The sequence below is a fragment of the Etheostoma cragini genome, chromosome 4 (genome assembly GCF_013103735.1).
Source record: "Etheostoma cragini isolate CJK2018 chromosome 4, CSU_Ecrag_1.0, whole genome shotgun sequence".
Classification (NCBI taxonomy): domain Eukaryota; kingdom Metazoa; phylum Chordata; class Actinopteri; order Perciformes; family Percidae; genus Etheostoma; species Etheostoma cragini.
Genome location: NC_048410.1, coordinates 5,443,517 through 5,464,386, shown reverse-complemented (window position 1 = coordinate 5,464,386; position 20,870 = coordinate 5,443,517). Strand labels below are relative to the sequence as shown.

General features: G+C 39.4%; 1 protein-coding gene across 21 annotated transcripts in view; it reads right to left on the bottom strand.

The window, feature by feature from the left end:
• Positions 1 to 20,870, bottom strand: part of itpr1b (inositol 1,4,5-trisphosphate receptor, type 1b) — an 88,225-nt gene that overhangs the window by 36,337 nt on the left and 31,018 nt on the right. For 4 of the 21 annotated variants that reach the window (XM_034868687.1, XM_034868689.1, XM_034868688.1 and 1 more), the window contains 6 exons: positions 19,523 to 19,643; positions 19,224 to 19,408; positions 17,953 to 18,101; positions 17,066 to 17,177; positions 4,101 to 4,230; positions 412 to 596 (listed from right to left, as the gene is read on the bottom strand). In XM_034868687.1, the coding sequence (XP_034724578.1) occupies positions 412 to 596; positions 4,101 to 4,230; positions 17,066 to 17,177; positions 17,953 to 18,101; positions 19,224 to 19,408; positions 19,523 to 19,643 (882 nt within the window). Of the gene's footprint in view, positions 1 to 411; positions 597 to 4,100; positions 4,231 to 4,896; positions 4,945 to 6,054; positions 6,091 to 15,875; positions 15,912 to 17,065; positions 17,178 to 17,952; positions 18,102 to 19,223; positions 19,409 to 19,522; positions 19,644 to 20,008; positions 20,036 to 20,527; positions 20,546 to 20,870 lie in introns of all 21 variants that reach the window. The other 17 variants (XM_034868672.1, XM_034868679.1, XM_034868676.1 and 14 more) reach the window with 10 other exon arrangements.

Sequence of the window (20,870 nt, the reverse complement as noted above, 5' to 3'; positions counted from 1 at the left end):
TGGCCCAAACTGACTTTCCCTTTTTTTTCCCCACAACTCAAAATGCTGATTAGTTCAAACATTTCAGGATGTGTGCTGCCCACAACTTTGAAGTCTAGCTGTGTGCCCAGGTTGCTACACTGACAACTAAGTTCCTTTCCTTTTTGTCATTTGAAGTCCATTCTCGGCCACTTCTTTTCTTTTTATTGACAGCATTGGAGCTGCAGGGGAATCACTTAAATTCTCCACACCAAAGCTTTCAACACTTGAGATAACATCTCCCTGTTGAGATTCTGTTCATGCCTCTTAAGGGAATGCTTTTAATAGTCCCATTTAATTGCAGGCTCGCCGCGTGAGTGTTGGACCTAATTAACACTTCAAATCCACCCTCCTCTGTGCTTTATACTCTCAAACCCAGTAACTCTCACTTACCTGGATAACAGTGTTTCCACCCTCCAGCAGAGCGATGGCCAAAAGTATGCTCTCCTGGAAGATACGGTCACTGGTAGCATTCATGATGAGATCAATGACCAGATCAGAAGCGCCTTCTTTGTCCAGGTGGCACTGGACCTCCGCCAAACTCAACTCTCCTCGACCTCCGACCCCAGAACTGACAACTGTGGACACAGCAGTGAAAATGATCGTCATCATCATCATATATTCGATGTTTAGAGAGGTTAAATTCAAGATCATGGGTCACAATCTGTTATATTTAGGTTTGATCGTTTTCATTATACTGCAGGTTTTTGCAGTTTGATAGCTGCCTTTATCCAGAACCTAAGCCTAAGCAGTCCTCTTTAATAAATTAGTGTTGTTGTTAGTTGTAGCCTAATAATAACAATAAATACATTTTAATTTCAGGAGAATCCTAAGCTAGTTCAGCTAATAAAAGAGAGTAGGATACTAAACATTAATGCCAGTGATCACTGACAGCATTAGCTATTCAGATTATAAAAGCAAAGGCAAATGTAAACCAGATCTTGCTTACCTGGTTCCGGACATATGAATAACCATCCTTACATCAATCAACCAGTTAAAGTTAAAGCAGGATTAAGAATCGGGACGACAATTTTCTACATTTAAAAGTGTAACACAGCTGTACAACATGCATAAATAACAACTTAATAATATGCTACTTTTGGGTTGATGTTTGTAAAAACAGCGTTCAAAGGTGGGGCCCTCATCAACGGGCTCAACGAGCCAGAGTGGGAGAGCAGCTGTGGTAGCGCGAGATAGAGAATGAAGGAAGAGCGGGAGCGCCGCTAGACAGAACAAAGCCACAAATCTGAGGGATAAAACGTTAGTTTGATTGTTTTTAAGGCGGTTACGTTCTAAAGCACAAACATGCCTTTATTGTGCCTTAGTGTATCCTCTGCTCCAAGTCTCTCTCTTCTACTGTGAGGAGCTGCTGTGCTCTAAAGTTTTGGGTATATTCACGCGCGCCATCTACAGGGCCCGGCGCCACAATGTCACGCAGGCTACGATCGTGTACAATTATCTACTCTAATCTTTAATGTTGTTTATCTCAAAATCAAAACTACTGTTAAGAAGGCGTTTTCCATGAAGCTGATCTCTCATGTCTTTCCACACTCTCCAGCAAAATGGTTTTTTTTTTATTATCCAGTGACTTTTGAGGGTATAAAGGACAACTAGTCAAATGAGCTGTGTAAGGAATGGAAAGGTAACTGTAGTAGCCAGCAACACAAGCTGCCACTTTGCCTCAACAGATCCTGCCTGATGAAACTGAGATGAAGCGCTGCATAGACTGCACAAATCTTCACCAGTATTATTTCATTCACAAAGCAAAACCATCAGAATAATCAGATACATGCTTATCACAGAAAAAAGTTACATATAGTGGCTTTAATTGAGTCCAGAGAACATTAAAAAAAAGGTTTTTGTAGGGTTTGATCAAAATAGTTGGTCATGCGTGGAATAAACCACAAGTGTCTTGTTTTTATCCATTCAGCCATAGCCCACAAATAACACCAGATGTGCTTGCCACCCATGGAAGTCCTTAACGCCTAATACAGCCAGCCAGGAAAGCAGTGGTGAGATAACAGCACCCATCAGAGCCATCTCTGACTGGGCGAGCCACTGAATCAACAACACATCCCATTCTAGACAGAGCTTGGCTCTCTGGTCGCCAGGCAACAACACGGCCCACGTTATGCTGAGGCCACTATGCTCAGCAGCAGAGCCGAGGTCCAAGGGCTTCAAGGAGTGCAAGACCATGGCTGTGAATAGTTTTTGGTTTTGTTTTGCCATTAAGCATTAGTGATGAGTCATAGCCGTGATGAGAGACATATAGCGACCCACTAGAATGGACAAATGTCTGTTATGAACAATCTGTTTCATCTGAGAATGTCAGTATTGATTGAGCCAATTGAGAGATGTATGGATGAAGAGAACTATTTATTTTCATAATAACAACAACAACAACAATCTTTGTACATACAGTTCCAGTCAAAGGTTTAGGGTCACTTAAAAATGTCCATTGCACTCCATTATAGACAGAATACCAGCTACCAGTTGCATTTTTTTTTTTAAACCAGGGCAGCAGTTTTCAGATTACATTATGTGCTTACATATTTGCAAAAGGGTTCTCCAATGTTTTCTCAGTTAGTTTTTTTAAAAATGATTTCAGATCAGTGAACAGAGTGTGCCTTTGGAACATTGAATGACTGTTTGCTGAAAATGGGCAAAGTAGATGTGGCATTAAAGATCAGCCACCCTCTTAGATCAGCTGGTTTTCTGTCTGTAATGGAGTGGTATAGAAATTTCTAAGTGACCCCAAACTTTTGACCAGTAGTGTATGTATGGCCTACTGCAAATGTGTAGTTGTGAACCCAATGCAGATATACACAAAATATGTCCTGCTGTAGATTAACATAGTGGGATCCAGGTTGGCGTCCAGGTAAAAGCTAGGCAGCGGAAACTGATGATTGTTGTTGTGACACGGTCACTATGACTATTATTTCTTATCTGTGTAACTGATAAACAAAACATTTTCAACATTAGATAAACCTCCACATAATCTGCTAACACTTCCATGAGGAATTAATACTATGATTTGAATTAATTCTGAAAGTTTGACCGAATGCTTAGCCAGTACCAGTTTAAATAGATGGCAAAACATTCATTACAGCTATGGAAAGATAGTTTCTTCATTAAACATGGAAAGATATTTCAAATCAGCTTTTCTTCAAAAGGAAACATTTATTTTTCATGGAAAAATTAAATACTGTAATATGTAACAAAATAAAAAAGCAGGAAATGCCTTGTACGGATAAGATTTTGTGAATGGGATACTGTAGTTTGAAAAAGTACACATTTAGAATAATAGATACACTCTTTACATATATGTATATTATCATGAAGATCATCATTCCTTATCTTTAAATGTTCCAGTGCCTTCTTTATTTAAAAAGGTATATTACATACCCCCTGCCAATAACAGCGTACAGGTTTTGCATCCCGTTCTCATTCCTAGGTAGATGCGCTTTGTCACGGCCCTCTGCGCCTCATACTTAGTTTAACCGACACACACACAAACAAGAGGAAGCTTTGCATTACACACAACTTGGCCCCTTTGCATGGAGGTGTTCTCTCTCTCTCGGGGAGTTCAATTTAGTCTAGTTTATTAGACTCCCCATTAGCTTTGAACACTGTGTGCTTGTTTAGAAACGGTGGGTGATACCTCCTACATATTATATCTTTAAGTAGATTCCACATAAGCAAGGGTCATAAGAAATTCTAAAAGATTCCAAGGCTTAATAAAACACCTTTCGTGAAGTTTGTTTCCTGGCTGTTGTAACCATATAATACAACATTTTAGGCTGGCTGTTCTTTTACTTTTTTAGTTGCGTGACTAAAGCTGAAAGGGTTATATTTATAATAACTAAACTAATCTGTCCCTGACAAATTGCAGCTGGCATTTATAAACTCAACTTTTTTCATGTTTGATTCAATTCTTTTGTGCTGTTAGGCGTGTTGAAACACAAACCCAGTTTCCCAGAGGAAATAATCTTATTTTATCTTTACAAGCATAACCATACAACCACACAGATAGTGTATTGTCTCACTCACTCTCACACACACACACACACACACACACACACCTGTAGGTGATTTTCCCTGCGCTCCAGGAGAGAGTGGACCGTTGCTGAAGGTTGTTAGGCTATCTCTCCTCGGGCCAGGTTTGATGTTCCCATAGTATCGATTGACCAAGATCTGCCGCAGAGCTTCACCCTATTAGTGAAAATGTATGTTAGGAGATAAAGTCTGATTAAGGTTACCTTGTCACAGAAATGGAGCTGGAACCCAAGTGCAGTGTTACTTTGTTAATGTAGCAGTACAAGACCAGAAAATGAAGAATACACTTATTCATACTATATTTGGAAGTCCAAAAGCCAACAAAATAAAAAGTTACAAACCTTACAAGAACACCTGATTTTTGAATTAATTTTAGAGATCAATGCAATTAAATTAAAGGAAATACCGCAAAAATGTTGTATAAATAGAAATAAAATAAAGCAAAAAACTTAATTACACAAAAAAAGGATGTTTGCCATAGCATTGAAGGCTAATCTTATATAAGATATTCAATACACAGCACATTCATATTTCATTGTGTCCTCTCCGATCTCAAAGCTGACTGTCAGTGTCCTCCTATTGGTTTGATGTAAATCAGCTCAGTGCAATCACCTACACGTGCCACAAAATGTCAAAGAAGAGATGAACACCCACAGTTAATGCCCATCCGTTGATGTGCCACACGTTAGTTTAACTGACAGGGGGGTGAGTGAGTGTCATGCTGTGGAAGCAGTGTGACTGTAAGGGCATCACAACAGTCAGTCAATTGTCAATTAAATGGAGGTCTAGACCAGACCACAGCAAACCAAACTCAGTACCTACCCTCCTTTGATCCTCCAGTTGCTTCTGTGGCTGGTTTGGATCAAGCTCCTTAAAAGGTGGGGTGTGTTAGCAGAAAGCAATAAAATATAAATAAAAAAGGTTGGAAAGGAAATTTTGGAAAGAAATTAGAAAAAAAATAGGGTGTTAATACAGTGCAAATTAGTTACTTTAATAGCATGCAGGAAATTGGGTGCAAATTATATCATGCAGTTAAAAGGAAAGCGGTTGTGTCAGGGAAGATTTTGGGTCAAAGTCATGCACCGCTTAATGCAAGGAAGGACTGATATTCATTCAAAAACAGCATATACCTACATAACCCTTTCAGGCATAGTGGTCACTACAGTGGAAGGCTCTTCAAACGCCATTTCTGTGCATATGCATGATGATTTAATTGCACATCAGCCATTTTAACATCAAGTAACACCTACTGAGTAATACAGTTGTGAAAGTATTGATTGTTTGCTAGGAGGAAATTATTATTGTCACGTGTTTCCAGCTTTGTTTTAACTACAATTATTACATTAAAGTGACTTAGTTTTCTGCAGACTCAGATGCTAATTCTTGACAGTCCAGTGTGGGAAATTTCCAACATCGTAGTCTTTGTCTTGCGGTTCTACAATAATTACTTTACACTCACAGACGCATAAAAGTCCAAATAATTTACATAACAGATAATGACAAGCTGTCAGAGGGGGAGAAACACAAGCCATGAGAATGAGGAGAAAAAAAAAAAAAGCTCTGTCTAGGTTACATAATGGAGCTATGAGCTTCTGACACACTCTGCAAGCACCAATCTGGCATGGAAAAACACCTCACCCATGACTTCAACCCCTCACCCCCCAGTGAGAGAAGGTTAGGAAACTGGATTTTTCTCAAAAACCAAGAGGTGGAAGGAAAGACGAATGAAAGGCAGGTGGGAGAGAAGGAAGAACGGATGACTGGACAGGCGGGAGGTGGTGCACATACAAGGGCCGATATTTGCAGCATAATTCAAGTGGCACAGAGGGAGCAATATGCATGAGGGGGCCCTCAAAAGAGGTAATGTAACAATTGGGATGGGATGTGACTCTTATCTTTTTAGATAAAGAGATGTTTGAGACTGAACACAAGTGTAACGGGATGAAGTTTGTGTATAAATATGAGGGGTCTTAAACACACCTCGGCAGGGACTTCAGGCTCGAGCGGAGGTGCCAGCTGATTGGAAATAAAAGGATGATGTTAGTCAGAGTTTGAAGATGTTGAATTAGTTACGTTGCTTCTGCATCCAAAGAGTAGCACCCGACTCTCTCTTGTCCCTAAAGGACTCCTGCATCTATCTATATTTGGCCTTGTACTGCTCACTGAGATTGCCAGTCACATGTACAACTACACATCATAAATGTGCGTGACTAAAAGAGCCAGGGGCAGAGAGAAAGCGGACAAAAACATGTTGCTCTCAGAGACCTTGGTGATAATGGATAGCTTACAGTATGGAGGAGTCGCTGTATTTTAGCCTGTCTCGTGCCATGTGTTTCAGGCTAGGCTTAAAGAACTGTATGGAAAAGCAGCATTAACCAATAGCAGCAAGAAAGGAGAGATTTGTTTTGTACTTCAACACACGGCTACACTGTGGTATGTTTAATATTGTGTGGTTCACTGTTAACCCACTACCTAGTGTTCCGCCTGTACTCTACATGACAAGCAAGGCATGGGGCCAATAAAAGCAAAAATATGCATACTTATCTTTGTGCCAACATGTACATTCATCTTAGTGTGCTGGTTGGTTGCTATAAGGTTCATCTGAGAATCATTTGTGATCCAGCTGATTTTTGACATGGTGGTACCACACCAGGGATTACAGTTCAATTTTACTACTGACATATTTGACAAGGACATATTGGAGAGTTTGTATACCAAAAACAAAAGTGACAACGGTAAGAAGATTAAAAGTAAATCTCATCACTAAATGTCACTTTTTCCCTGTATCTGATTAAGATGAACAACATTGGCTTGCACAATAAATATTGTGTTGTGGTTTCAGTTGGTTTTGGGGTTCCGTTATTGTTTCCTGTCCACTTTTTTCAGTTTTCTGTTACACTCAGTGTGTCCTCCCTTGTTGCCTATTTGTACTTCCTGTCTTGTGTCGGTTCTGTTTCCTGTTTTATTTTGATTGTCGGTTTTTCTGTCTAGTCTCGTCTAGTTGTACTACCTGCCCTGTGTTTTCCCGCCTTTGTGATTGTTGTCCTCGCCCTGATGTGTTTTACCTGTTGTATCACATGTTCCTTGTTTGCCCGTTACCTCTTGTACTTAACCTCTGTGTTCTCATTGTCTTCTGTCAGATCCTTTTGTGTTTTCCTATCGTTGTGTCCTACATTTGCTGTGTCCCTGCGAGCTGTCTTTCCAGGGTCACTGTTCCAGTTTTTTTTGCTTTCCTCTTTGGTCTTTTTTAATGTTGAACTTTTTTTTTTGCCTGCTTCCTCGATTACTCCTGGTGTCGTTTGATTTTGCATTTTGGATCCCTGTGTTTATTTGGGCTCTTGTTAAATAAATCCTCTACAAACTACAAACTTTCCTGCCTGACCTTTCTCTGCATTTGGGTCCTCTACTTCCATGAACTGTAACGTATTTGCTTGTACGGCAATACGAATAGATTATATAAACTAAATACATTTTTAGTAGATTTGCAAAACTACTGGAACCAACAACAGGTTCAACAATTTGGAAAGTAAGCAAAAGGGTAGACACTGTCACCACATTTAAGAGTAAACCTAAAACTCTCCTCTTTGATAAAGCTTAGGGAGTGATGAGTCGCAGTGTCCACCTAACCCGGCCCACCTGCTTATCGTCAGGTTCATCTACCATGTAATAAAACTAGAGAGGCAGGGCAGTACAGCCCGACAAGGCTCCTCTTTAACCTGTCTCTCTTAGTTATGCTGTAATAGTTTTAGACTGCCGGGGGACTTCCTCTGACACACTGAGCGCTCTCTCTCTCTCTCCTCCCCCTTTTCTTTCCATTTGTGTGCATCCATGTTCCAGAAATGGCTGTTACTAACATAGCTCTGGGGAGTCATTCCCCGGCTCCTTTTTTTTTTTTTTTTCACCCAGCATGTTTCCTTGGATCAGGGAGGCTCCAAAATCATGGTTGCAGCTGTCGCCATGGTCCTGCTACATGTCCTGCGATGCCTGGTTACATCCTGCTATGCCATGAACTACTACAAACTATTTTAGTCACTGTTCCATTATCTTTTACTGTGACTATCATTGCCAGTATTCATTTCAACCCCAACCAGCCCATCAGACACCACTTACCAAGAGCCTGGGTCTGTCCGAGGTTTCTTCCTAAAAGGGAGTTTGTCCTTGCCACTGTTGCTTGTTCTGGAGGGAACCATTAGAACTGATGGGTCCTTAACAATTATAGTGTGCTCTAGACCTACTCTCTGTAAAGTGTCTCGATAACTTATGAATTAATACTATCTATACAATTGAATTGAATTGGTTGCTGTAGCTAATGGCATAGTCTGAGAAAAAAAACGTTAAAAATGATCAAATAGCAAAAAATAAAATACAAAGTCGCAGCTAAATATTGAAGCATAAATAAGTCCCTATATTTAAAAAATAAAAATTTAATTTCAAGATAACCTACAAAGCATACAAACATTTCTTTTCTAGTTAATCAGGAAAGTAAACAACTTTAAGTAATTACACACACAAGCAATACATACACACTAAGAAGAAGAAAAACTCACTGCACAGAGGGCAGCGGATGTCAGAAACTAAAAAACAAACATGCAACCTAACAATATGTCCCCCTCTGTAACTTAGTATTGCTGGTTTATGCTGATTCATTGTGCAACTGGACAGGAATTTCCCTATATCAAGCCCCCTTTTACGCCAACACACTGATTTCCACAGTGCAATGGTGATTCATCAAGCATGCAAAACAAGCTATATTCAACACCATCACCCCCGTCTTCTACTTCAGTTTGAAATTTAACTGGTGGTGGAACTTGATAAGCATGTTTTATCTGACCTAATTTCCTATGGTAACCACTGTCAATAAAAATATGCATCAACTGGACTGCTTGATCCCATAATTGTCATGTGATAAAACCTCAGACAAATAAACACAATGGGAATGTGCATCTTCCTCAAGGGTCGCTAGTCAAACATCCCTCCGTTTACAATAACATAACTAAAATAAGGGGCTCCCCATATTACAAATCAGCCAGACACAATGAGCATGGCATAACCTCACCTTACTGGGAAGTCATAGTCAAAGAAAACACGTTTTCAGGCAAAAGGCCAGACGCACCGTTTTGTGTAGCACTCTGCTGACAATATAAATTTGGCCTGTAGAAGAGGCAGACCTCAAACAGTTAACATGTGTTCTGTTGGCTGAAATGCACACTCACCGCCCAAAGTGAATCCCCAACTTTCCCATGCCTCCCCCTCCGCAGACGTCTACCCCGCCAGCCTGCCTGCATGTAGGTCGAGGTGCATCACTGCCACTGGCTCCAGGAAGACATTTATGCTACACTTTTATTACTAATTACCACTGAAGGCCACACATCAGTTCTCCAGTGATGTTAAACATTCCAGGAAAACAGATAAAAGGAAAAAAAAGGGAAAGAAAATTGTTGGCTCTTATGTAACTGCTTCCTGAGAGCTGGCTGGAGCTCAACAATCGTGCAGCATTAAGTTACTGGCAAAGCGTCGTGCTGCTGAGGCACGCATGCAGCTCCCCCTGTTGACCAAGAAAAAAAATAAAACAGCCCAGTGTCTCCTAACTTCCACCACAGTAGCAGGCAGGAGGATAAACCAAGACAAGCAGAGTCTGTCTGAGGGCAGTTTGGCAAACTAAGTGATGGGAGTGGCAGCAGGAGAAGTTGCACACTGGCAAAATAAGACAAGACGAGACAGTAGAAAAGAAAAAAGCATGGCTGAGAAAGTGAAAGTAAAATAGACAAAACAATAATATCTGTCAAAGGGGGTGGCCAAAAAAGTGCAAGAGGTAAAAAGAGAAGACAATAATCTAGAAATCTCTGGCTAAACAAATAGTGGTCAGAATGACGAAGAGAAAAACACAGACAGACGGAGAGCTTGAGCAACACAAACATCACAGCAAAGATATGGTCCCTTATATAATGCATACTACACGTGTGGGTTACATGCCATCCGTATTACATCACCGGAATAAGACAGACACCATCTCCATCTGACCTCTTCAACCTCCCACAGTCTCACTAACAAAGACGTTCACATGCACGTGAAGGAAAGACAAACATGCAGTGAATGATGAGATTGGGCCTGACAATGCGGGTGGCAGGTCGGTCATGTCTTGTTTCCCCCAGGCTTGCATTTTTTTGGGATTACATTTCTATTTTGGGAAGAATGCAATAACCTCAGCTAATGGGTGAAACATCACTCTGCTTTATCCTTTATCTCTCAAACATACATACACACACACACACACACACACACACAGTCTGTCGAACAGCAGTGAAAGTGACAGCTGTGCTCATTCGGAGAGACCTTTGAGTGGGAATTGGGTGTGCTATGGTTAAGGTCAGAGAGCAACAGTGGGCTGAACACTGGGGTTACATAACAGCTACCATGACACTTTATCTTGCGCCTACTAAGAGGAAGTTGGGATTTTGACACGTCTTCCATGTAAATGAATTCAATGCACATGCTGCCAACTAACACTCAGGGCCAGGGCACTGTGTGCTGTTGTGGTTTATATGAGCGTCTGCGTGAATGAGTAACATACAGCATGTGCCTAGGGGGTGAGGGAGTATGCATACATTCTTACATGTTTTTAATTTTTATTACTAAACGACAGTGGGCACAACTGAAACTACATGTGCAAATCTCAAACTGCAGTCTGCACTACCAACAGTCACCTGAGCTAAACAGTTCACATTTCCTGATAGACTCATCCCAAGCAACACAACTCTTAACACACGTCTGAAAACAGGCTCAGTGCAGCCAAACACTATGAACAATCCTCACTGAGATAACACACACTGTCACTCAGAACACACAGAGTAAAAACCCTAGCATCAAACACCAATACAGAAATTACAAGCCTTTCATCTTTACAGTTTGAGTGACTATGCACTACTTAATAGTTTCTTTAAATAAAAATATACTGTAGATTTTATAATGAACCAATTTTACATAAGTTAAACAAGGAAGGAAAATCAGCAGATTGCTTTAATAACATATTGGCTATGTAATGTATTATAATGGTTGGGATAACGTATGATTATGTTCTATGTTGGTTAAATGTGTTAATGTGTTTTGAGTATGTTTATATGCAATGTCTCGCCATTTGTTCCTCTTGAATGCCCAAGACCAATTTCGGCTATAGGAGACAATTAAGGCTTATCTTATCTTAATATAGTATTTTGTCTTTAGTTATTTATGGAATTACTGGGAAAGAAAAAACTAAAATGTAACAGTAACAAAGAATTGTGTGACTAAACCTGTCTCTCTCCAGCAAGTTTTCTTCATCACACTAGATGTCATCTCTAAATACTAATGAATATGGTGTTTCCATTGCTGTCACCTCCATTACTTTCTGAAAAACAGTTAGAATGAATTTTTACTATTGTAAAGATATAGTGTTTTTCACATTTGTTTACCTAAGGTATTTTTGCTCTTTTGCTATTTACTCTAAAACAATAGTGTATATTGTTCTATTCTTATTTGGCGTCTGTATACAAAAACATTTTTTAAATGGATGGATTGTGTTTATATAGCGCTTTTCTAGTCTTATAGGCTACTCAAAACGCTTTTACATAGCACAGGAACCATCCACCATTCACATACATTAATACACTGTGGCCAAGGCTGCCGTAGCAGGTGCCACCTGCTCATCAGATAAACATTCACACGCGCAGCATTGGGGAAAACTGGGGGTTCAGTGTCTTGCCCAAGGACACTTCAACATGAGACTGACCGACTGAACCACCAATCTACTGATTGGCAGGCAACCGCTCTACCACTGAGCAACAGCCGCCCCTGAGCTTTCCATTTATAAATACCGTATATGTTCACATACTAGTCTAAAGCAAGACACCTGCTTAGGCTTTCAGCTAAACTTGCAATCAGCAGTGTTTAATAGGCTCCAGACCGTTTTGAATGTGTGGTTAACAGTTTGGACAGCCGTGTATTAGCATTTAAACAAAGTGCTGTAAATCCAAAATGTTGTGCAGGTTGTGGTTAAAGCCATGGGATAAGTGAGTTACAAACTAGAGTTGGGTCCACATGAACTGCTGCTCTGCTGACTGTAGTTAGAGTTTTTCATATGTTACTCCAGCTGTGCCCACTGTTGTTTAACATAACAAAAAAAAAACTGTAAGATACTGTACATAGGAGTTGATGAGACAAAGGAACAGCCCTGTTTTGTGGAAGGGTTAGGGGATTTCCATTGCTACAGAACCAAGCGCCATGAATAGGGAGGGAGGGAAGGAGGGAAAATAAGAGAGAAACTGAGAGCATATCACTTCCTGGCATTTCTGGAAAGACCCTTTCCGATAATTTCTCCATTTCCCAACTAACATCATGTTTACTTTCTTGCAATCACTGCACTCTTGATTAAGTGACACATGCACCATTTGCAGTGTTATTGTCCTGCTGGCACAGATTATTATATGTGCTGTTCCAGATAAAGTAAGTAAAACAATGCCAACACAAGGCACACTGACTTTTCACCGGAGCATTCTACCACATTAGACAGTCCTCATCGGTGGATGGAGTTTGCTCAGTTGTCATGGAGATTACTCTGTTGATATGCGAGTTTACCAGCAGCTATGATTTTCCAATTAGCACCTTTTAGGACTTCTCATCTAAAAAAACTTAAGGAAAAAAGCTAGCAAGTGGACTTTAAACTTGTGACTTATGACAAACTACTAGTTCAAGGGTTAAACATGGACAAGATGTCCTTAAAGTACTATGAATTACATTATAACAACTACTGAGCTTATATGTCAGCTCATTCTGCTGATGAAGACCTTGTGATACTATTGAAAGCGCAACATTTTTTTTAGCGGACCTCAAATTAGTAAACTACAGGAATTATAAACAAAGGAACTAAGTGAGTGCCCCTGCTGCCCTTCCCAAGAATTTCCCAAATTTCTGCTGCTGGTATCGGTCTGCTGTCTTCTTCTAAGCTCCACACTCAGTCATGTTTTAGCAGCAGAAGTCGGAGGAACAATTACTGCATTCTCCTGTTTACAATAAAAACAACAGTTTAAAGAGCAGAGCAATGTAAATATAAAATACTCATAATAGGAAAAACAGAACACAGTAGAAGCAATAAAAGCAAAGTATAAAAGAAGAAGTGTGAAATTACAAAAAGGACCTGATCAAATTCTTTAAAAAAAGACATCACTTAAGTGTGAGTTTTAGGAACTGATTTTAATATAAGGACACTTTGCCTGGAGGGCAAGTTTTAAAGCCAACAGGCCCAGAATAAAAAAAGGTCTGGCCACCCCTGGCAACCATTAAGTATTTGAAACAACTAAACAGCTTCATGTGTATCGTGTGTTCTTGTCTTCTGGAAATGCTCAAAAGATCAGTGGCTATCTTGAGTGATCTAAGGGAGAGTGGATTGACTTCTGGTCTGAATGAAAAGAATGGCAGCAGTCCACATGAGAGATAACTGAAGCATGGACTACTTTCTCAAGGTCTCTGGGTGGGTCTTAAAAAAAAAAGGATTCTGCCTTATGGTTATTACGGTACTCTATAACATAGACATTGGCCCGATCCCAAAGTGAGCCCGGTGGACTAAGGACTAAAGATCCACAGACTTAAGTGATCTCAGGTGCTGAGTGAGTGTGTGAGGCTACATAGGCTCAAATAGGTATAAATGGGATTGGGACAACACTTCACGAGATCCCGTTACCTTGCCTACTTTTAATACAACAATGTTGCTGACACCTGCCTGTTTTGGTATTTTCATTTTAAGTTTGTTGCTTTCCCCACGGTCAAGGCACGGGAGACGACTGAATGACTTGTTTTTCAAGCTGGACAACTGGTCCGTTCCGTGGTCGTTGTTTACCGTTGTAATTTCCGTGGGTAATTCCCTTTGGTGAAGTCTGCAGCGATGCAGACTCATGTTAAGGGCTCGGCAAGTGTGTACCAAACCCTCAAATCCAATAAAATTCAACATTGAGACAACCTTAAGCCCTTACGGATTTTGCGAGAACGCGCACCAAAGTCGGTAAATCTGGGCTTTGGGATTGGGCCAAAATCTACTGGTAGTAGACCAGTAATTTTAATTTTCGTCCTGTAAAAAATGTCACTTCAAACTGAAACAAAACTAATGGCTGTCAACTAAATGTTTCTGAAACAAACATCCTACAAACTATGACTAGTTTTGTGTAGGACAGGTCCCATCCCCCCCTCAGTGACTTATGGTTCCTCTGTAGTCACACCCATACTCCCTGTCACAAACAGAAAGAAGAACCCTGTTTTATCAACCACTTTAAGGCCACAGGTCAACACCACACATATTTTTGCAATGACATGCACATCACTCCCCACACATAGTCCAGCACCCTATGCTATGAACTGATCTGTTAGATGGAGTATCCCCAGCTATATATACACTCACACCTGCTCCTTTAATGGTGGCAAAGGGCTTAGAATATGCTCTCCCACCACTATACATCATAAGGGGTCTGTGCAGCATGCAGATTAAGTGACCAGACCTAATAATAATAGTATTAATAATAATAATAATAATAATAAAAATGATTATGAACTCAAGATTTTAGCACCAAATGCATGCTTATGCATCAGTGTGGTCTAGACCTAGTCTGTATCCTGAGATAACTTAGTCTATGTGTCAAAGCCTATATAAACATTTTCCAAAAGTGCCATTATTAGTACATTGCCTCCATTATGCATGGATTTATCAATCGGCAAATAATGAGGCTGACCAGTTTGCTGGAGCATCTACAGGTAAATACCCAAGATTTCCCGTAAACTCTTCCCACCCGCACATATATTTTGTCACTCTTTATTTTCTTCTGTTTGACCTTTCTTTTAAAATGTGCAAATTAACATTAACATATTGCTGATTTACCGTCTTTTTCACCTGAGTGCCATGAGGACAATTAACAGCGAATGCCGTGGACTAGTTGATTAGTTCATTTCTATTAAACCTTCCATCTATGCTGCCCATGTACAACATGTAAAAATGACAAATAATTACTATAATCTTAATATACAAATATATTATATTATTACAGCTTCTAGACCAGAACCATCACTGAACTGAACTCCACAAAACAATGTCCCCTGACCAACAACCCCCTCAACATCTTCATAATACTTATTAGTTTATCTTTCATATTTTAGGCTAATCTTGTATTCTTAATGGGACAGGCATATGAAGAAAGAAGATTCCAAACGGTTGTTACAAGGTGAACGAAGTATGTCACAGAGCTATGATCAAAAGAAAAAGAAAAAACTCAATCCCAGGGCCCAAAAGTCTCGAACAATTTGTGATGAGCAACCTTAGCTGCATATGAGTGCTGTAATAGGCAATCAGTAGAATTGTTCTGTTACAAACAGGCTTAATAAAGTCGTTGAAATAGATTAACAATGGTACATCTAAAAATTGGCTGGTAAAATACAGCAATGTTTTTCATTTTCATTGCTCCAGAACGTATTTAGTAAAACAGTATTCTTATAAAGGAGTGCCTTTCTTCCTAAAAGAAGGCACTCAAATACAGTGAGTAAGTACATGGCCATATACAGACACAACAGACAAGCATAACGTGAGCTAGACATGCTAGCTGTATGCTACACATTGAGCTCAGGAGCAGCTCTAACAGGCACAAAACAAGGAAGGATGGACAGAGCTACCGACTGGTGTCACAGATGAGAATGTGATGCTAGAAAGTCTACTTGCAGCACAAGCATGTCTATGTTGTTAGTGGGAGACAAATCAAATGTACATCACAATAGTAAGTAAAATGATCAACCTCAGCCACATCCATTTCATCATCAAAGGCAATCAGCTGTAAGAGAAAAGGTATAGGGGGCAGAGTTAGTAGAGCTATGTTAGTGCGTTAAAGCTCCATCAGGTGTGCAAATGTAAAGCCTAACACACACACACACACACACACACACACACACACACACACACACACACACACACACACACACACACACACACACACACACACACACACACACACACACACACACACACACACACACACACACACACACACACACACATGTCAAGTTGCGTAGTGAAAACTGGTCATAAGAACAAAGCCCAGGGCTGTTTGATGTGTTTTTCCTACACACACTCATCTGTACATTAGCCCTATAGCCAACCTGCAGAAGTCACAAGGGCATGCTCCCTCACCAGTTACAGTAAATTAGAAAACTTTAATATAGCAGTCGTATTCTTCTCTTTCTTTTGCCATCACCAATGTTTGGCAGTGCCTTTTGCACATGCACAAGCTAAAAAACATTGCAGGGACTTGCTCATAAAGACATGCTCCATAGCACTATAGTGGTCAGAAATTTCACAGATTACCTTTGAAATATACAACTGTACCAGCCAAAAGTTTAAATAATGCCTTCAATTTCATGTATCAAAAACTAAATTCCAGTTGTCAGTTGACTTTGATTCAACCAGTGAAGACATACCGCTATTGCTGTTAAAACAAGCTGACAGAGTTGAAGCAATCAATTAAAGATTAGTTTCATTATTAGCCAGTGTAAAATGTTTGAGAGAGTGTCGAAGCATGCGTGATGTTAATAGTATTAATAAAGTTAATATTCGTTAATTTAGTCATTTGGATCTATTGTTTGATAATTGACTAAGGGAAGAAGGCAAAACGGTAATCAATTTTGTATTTAATACGTGCCAGTGTTTGCCAAACATAAAACGAGACATGACACTATTGGCATTAATAAACTGCCTAGCTGCAGCCAGGGATTTTAAATAAAAATGCTTGATGACTTGATTTCCATGGTGCTATACAGAATCCAGAGGCAACTAAGGAGAGCTCAGCCTCTTTTCTTTTACAGTACATTTGCTACAGTGAGCCAGGGACACTGTATCCTGAGTCAGTAAAGTGTTTTATCTCTTGTGTTGGTGAATCTTGGGCATAACTACAATCAGATCATGAGAAACAGGAACAAAGACAGTATGTACCTTCTCCCCATAGCCCCGGTCTTTTGTCATCATTTCCCTCAGTGTCTGCAGTACTTTGATGCACAGACGCTCCTCATTCTCCTCCAGCAACTGCTTGGTATGCTTGATCAATCTGGTCAGGAAAAAAGAAGGAAAAATGAGGACATACAAATGGATTGATGAAAGCCGCCGTTTTCTCACCACCTAACTTCTATGCCCCCTACAACATATTATTTTGGCCAAATTCTATAATACAATGTATCTCCTTGTAGCCCAAAATAACAGATTTTAGGGATAAGGGCCCGACAGCACACTTAAATGAATGAACTTGACAGAAAAATACAGAGTACATTAAAGGAAAGTTCTCATCTTCAGGGAGATGTTTGTGAGCTCTCAGAGACCTATAAAGAGCCTAGCGATTAACATAGCTAATGAGGGTTGACACATTTCCACAAACTAATGTACTCCAGCCAAGTAGTGGGATAATCCCTACAAAGACAACAAAAGCTCTATGAGTCCTGCCAGGTTCATGTAATCCAATCTGAGTTTATGGTTTAAAAGGAAAATGAATGTATACACTACAGTAAACATGTTGCTTGACTCTTTTTTGGGGTTAAAATTAATTTACTATTGGGCAATTTGGATTGAACAAGGATTTCTTGTGCACTCATAACAGAAATCTCAATGTCCCTGCAACCTCTGAGTTGCATGCAAAACAGAAATAAATTAGCAAATAGTTTTGTTTTTAAATGAAACCCAAAGAACAAACTTAAAACTAATTAAAATATGGGTGCTGGCTGGACAAGTTCAGCATCTCATTTAGTACTTCCTCTGAAAATGTCCTACCCCAAATTAAACTGCCAGAATAAAACTCCAACAGTGGGCCAAATTCCAAACTGTCGACTTACTTTGATATGAATCCTCCACTTTCACATTTCTTGCGAGCTTCAGTGTTCTCAGGGAAGAGAAGCTCTGGACGATGCAGGACATCCACCAGCACTGAGTGCTCAGCTTGGACTAGTGGCCTCAGTCGGTCCTCCAGCGCTGACACTATGTCCTACAAAGCATAGGGACATACAGAGTTGGACATCACCTCAAATTGAAACACTTGACTGTTGAAGTGACAGCTTTAATGTGCAACTTATACAAATGATGTATGACATAATCGCTATGTATAAACCAGGGGATTCATTACTGAATCCATGGAGGTGATAAAAGGAAATGAAAAGCTCATTTTTTTACATAATATTTAGGACATAGAGTGTATATATATATATATATATATCTCACATATTTTAAAATGTATTACATTTATACTAGCTAGTCTGCTGTGCAGAGTTGATGGATTAGTCCTGCAACAGTTCAGTCTCTGACGTACAGCTCTCTTCCGTAATGCATCCAGATCACATATTTTATCCAAAAAAATCCAGCGGTCATAAACCTAAGAATATCTGTGAGATTGCTTTATTAATTAATGCAAGAGTAACAGGGAGTGACATATACAGTACATTACATACTGTACTGTCATTGTACACTTTATGTCCCAATTAGAGTGAATGAAGTGAAGGTGCATTATGAAGACTGCTGGTCTGGGGGTGATTTTAATACTGTGTCAACTTTCAAGTGAGTGACAAACAAAAAGGCTAATAGGAAGTGAAAAAAACTGACAAATAATTTGCCTTGGTGGTTGGTGCATCCATAAATTTATATGCAATAAACAATAAATGCAGAAACATATTAAAAAAATAGCTGTTTAACATAATAAAAAGGAGGCTGAATAGATTGAGTGCACCTATTTAGGTCTCATAATTAAAACATTTTTATTTAATTAAACATTTTTTTTAGTTTTCAGTCACTCCTTTATGACATACAGTATCCTGTTGTATATAGAGAACAGTTGAACTTAACCAGACCGATCAAAGAATTTTCAGACTTCCAGTGAATACTGAGTCATTTCTTACAAGAAAGCTTGGCCTATGACTAAAAAACAGGATGCAATAAGAAACCACTTCTCCAATATTTCAATTGCATTCTCTGCATTTCACCAACAATCACACACACCACTTTTTGTATGGTAGTATGGATGAATTAATATATAAATTAAAATAATGAAGGAAAAAAGAATGAACTACTTGTACTGAAATTTTAAGAAAGTAGTACAGCACGTTATGCTACTGACCTGTAGCCTCTCAATGATGTTTCTGTAGTCTTTAGACGAGGTCAGGCAGGAGTCTCGTCTGGTGGTGTTCTTGGCAGATAGTCTCCAGCTGAGGATGCTCTTCTGCACAACATTATTGGACTTGACAAACAAGTTGTTCACCTGACTGTCCAAGTCCACTGGTATGGCAATGGCTCTGCTTTTAGCTGGGTAGAGTTAAGAATGTAAATATTTCTTTTTATTGCTTTTATCACGTGTCGCAATGCACTTTCTGAAATGTATAACAGGGATTGGTGGTTTGTGTTATACCAGTATCTTACCCACGTCTGAGAGAACTTTAATGCAAGCCTCCACTGAGGCTTTCTGAACAGGGTTAAGCCAGTTACAGTGATACACCCTGAAAACTCCCTGGAGCAGTTGCACAAATACTGGCTGACGAGTCTGTAAGACAGAGAGACAGCAAATTTAAAGAAAAAACACAATGAGAGAGAGAAAAGAGAATAGAACAAAGAACATACTGCATTGAAGAGGGGAGGAGAAAAACTATAAACAAGAATTTAACAAAGTGACTAATGTGTTTCCTGACTAGGTAGAACTCATAACCCAATTTGTGCTAGAGATGTTAATGTGAGGATACTATAGCACCTATGGTGGAAGGTTCTACAGCTTTGGGTCCGGTAGGCCACCTGCTGATGATCATATGCAGTCCCAACACATCACCCCAAACCCGTGTTCAGCAACTGACTTCTACCACCATGATGAAATAGTAATCTATCAGCTGACCACAGCCTTAGTACAATAAATACCTCAGTTATCTTCCCAAGAATGGCGGCCTGTTGCGAGAGAAAGGAGGTTTTGATGTCATCATGTATAGCTAAACCTTAGCAAGCATAATTCTCAGAATGTGCAAAGGTATTACATAACAGTAAATCAAGCATTCCCAGGGCCAACTAGAAACTAAAAAATTCAACATAACAGGAAACCAGGGTGTCAAGTGAGCAACTGTCTGTAACATAACACCACTTAACTGTTCGAGGGATTTGGGATTTGATCTATGAAGAGCAATGTCATGATTTACTGAGAAAGTTGTGGGTGGAAGGACACCGAAACATCAAGGTCTAAGAAACAGAGTAACCACGTTGCGTGACTGCCTCATCTGCACCATATCCCAGTATAACATTTTGCAACACAACTACAGATCTGGAAACAACAGATTCTGTGTGCTGACTAAGCTTTGATAATGTGAAAACCCACAGTGAAGATGTTTCTTCAAATTCAGGGCCAAGGGTTGGGAAACAATGTGTGGGAGAGTTACCATTACTTACATACAAAAGGCGAGCCATCTATGCAGAGGGAAAAATCATACCTTATAGTATATATACACATATACACACACATATACATATACATATACATATATATATATATATACATATATACACACACACACACACACACATACACATACATATATACATACATACATACATATATATACATACATATATACACATATATATATACATACATACATACATATATATACATACATATATACACATATATATATACATACATATATATATATACATACATATATATATACACATATATATATACATACACATATATACATATATATATATATATATACATATATATACATAT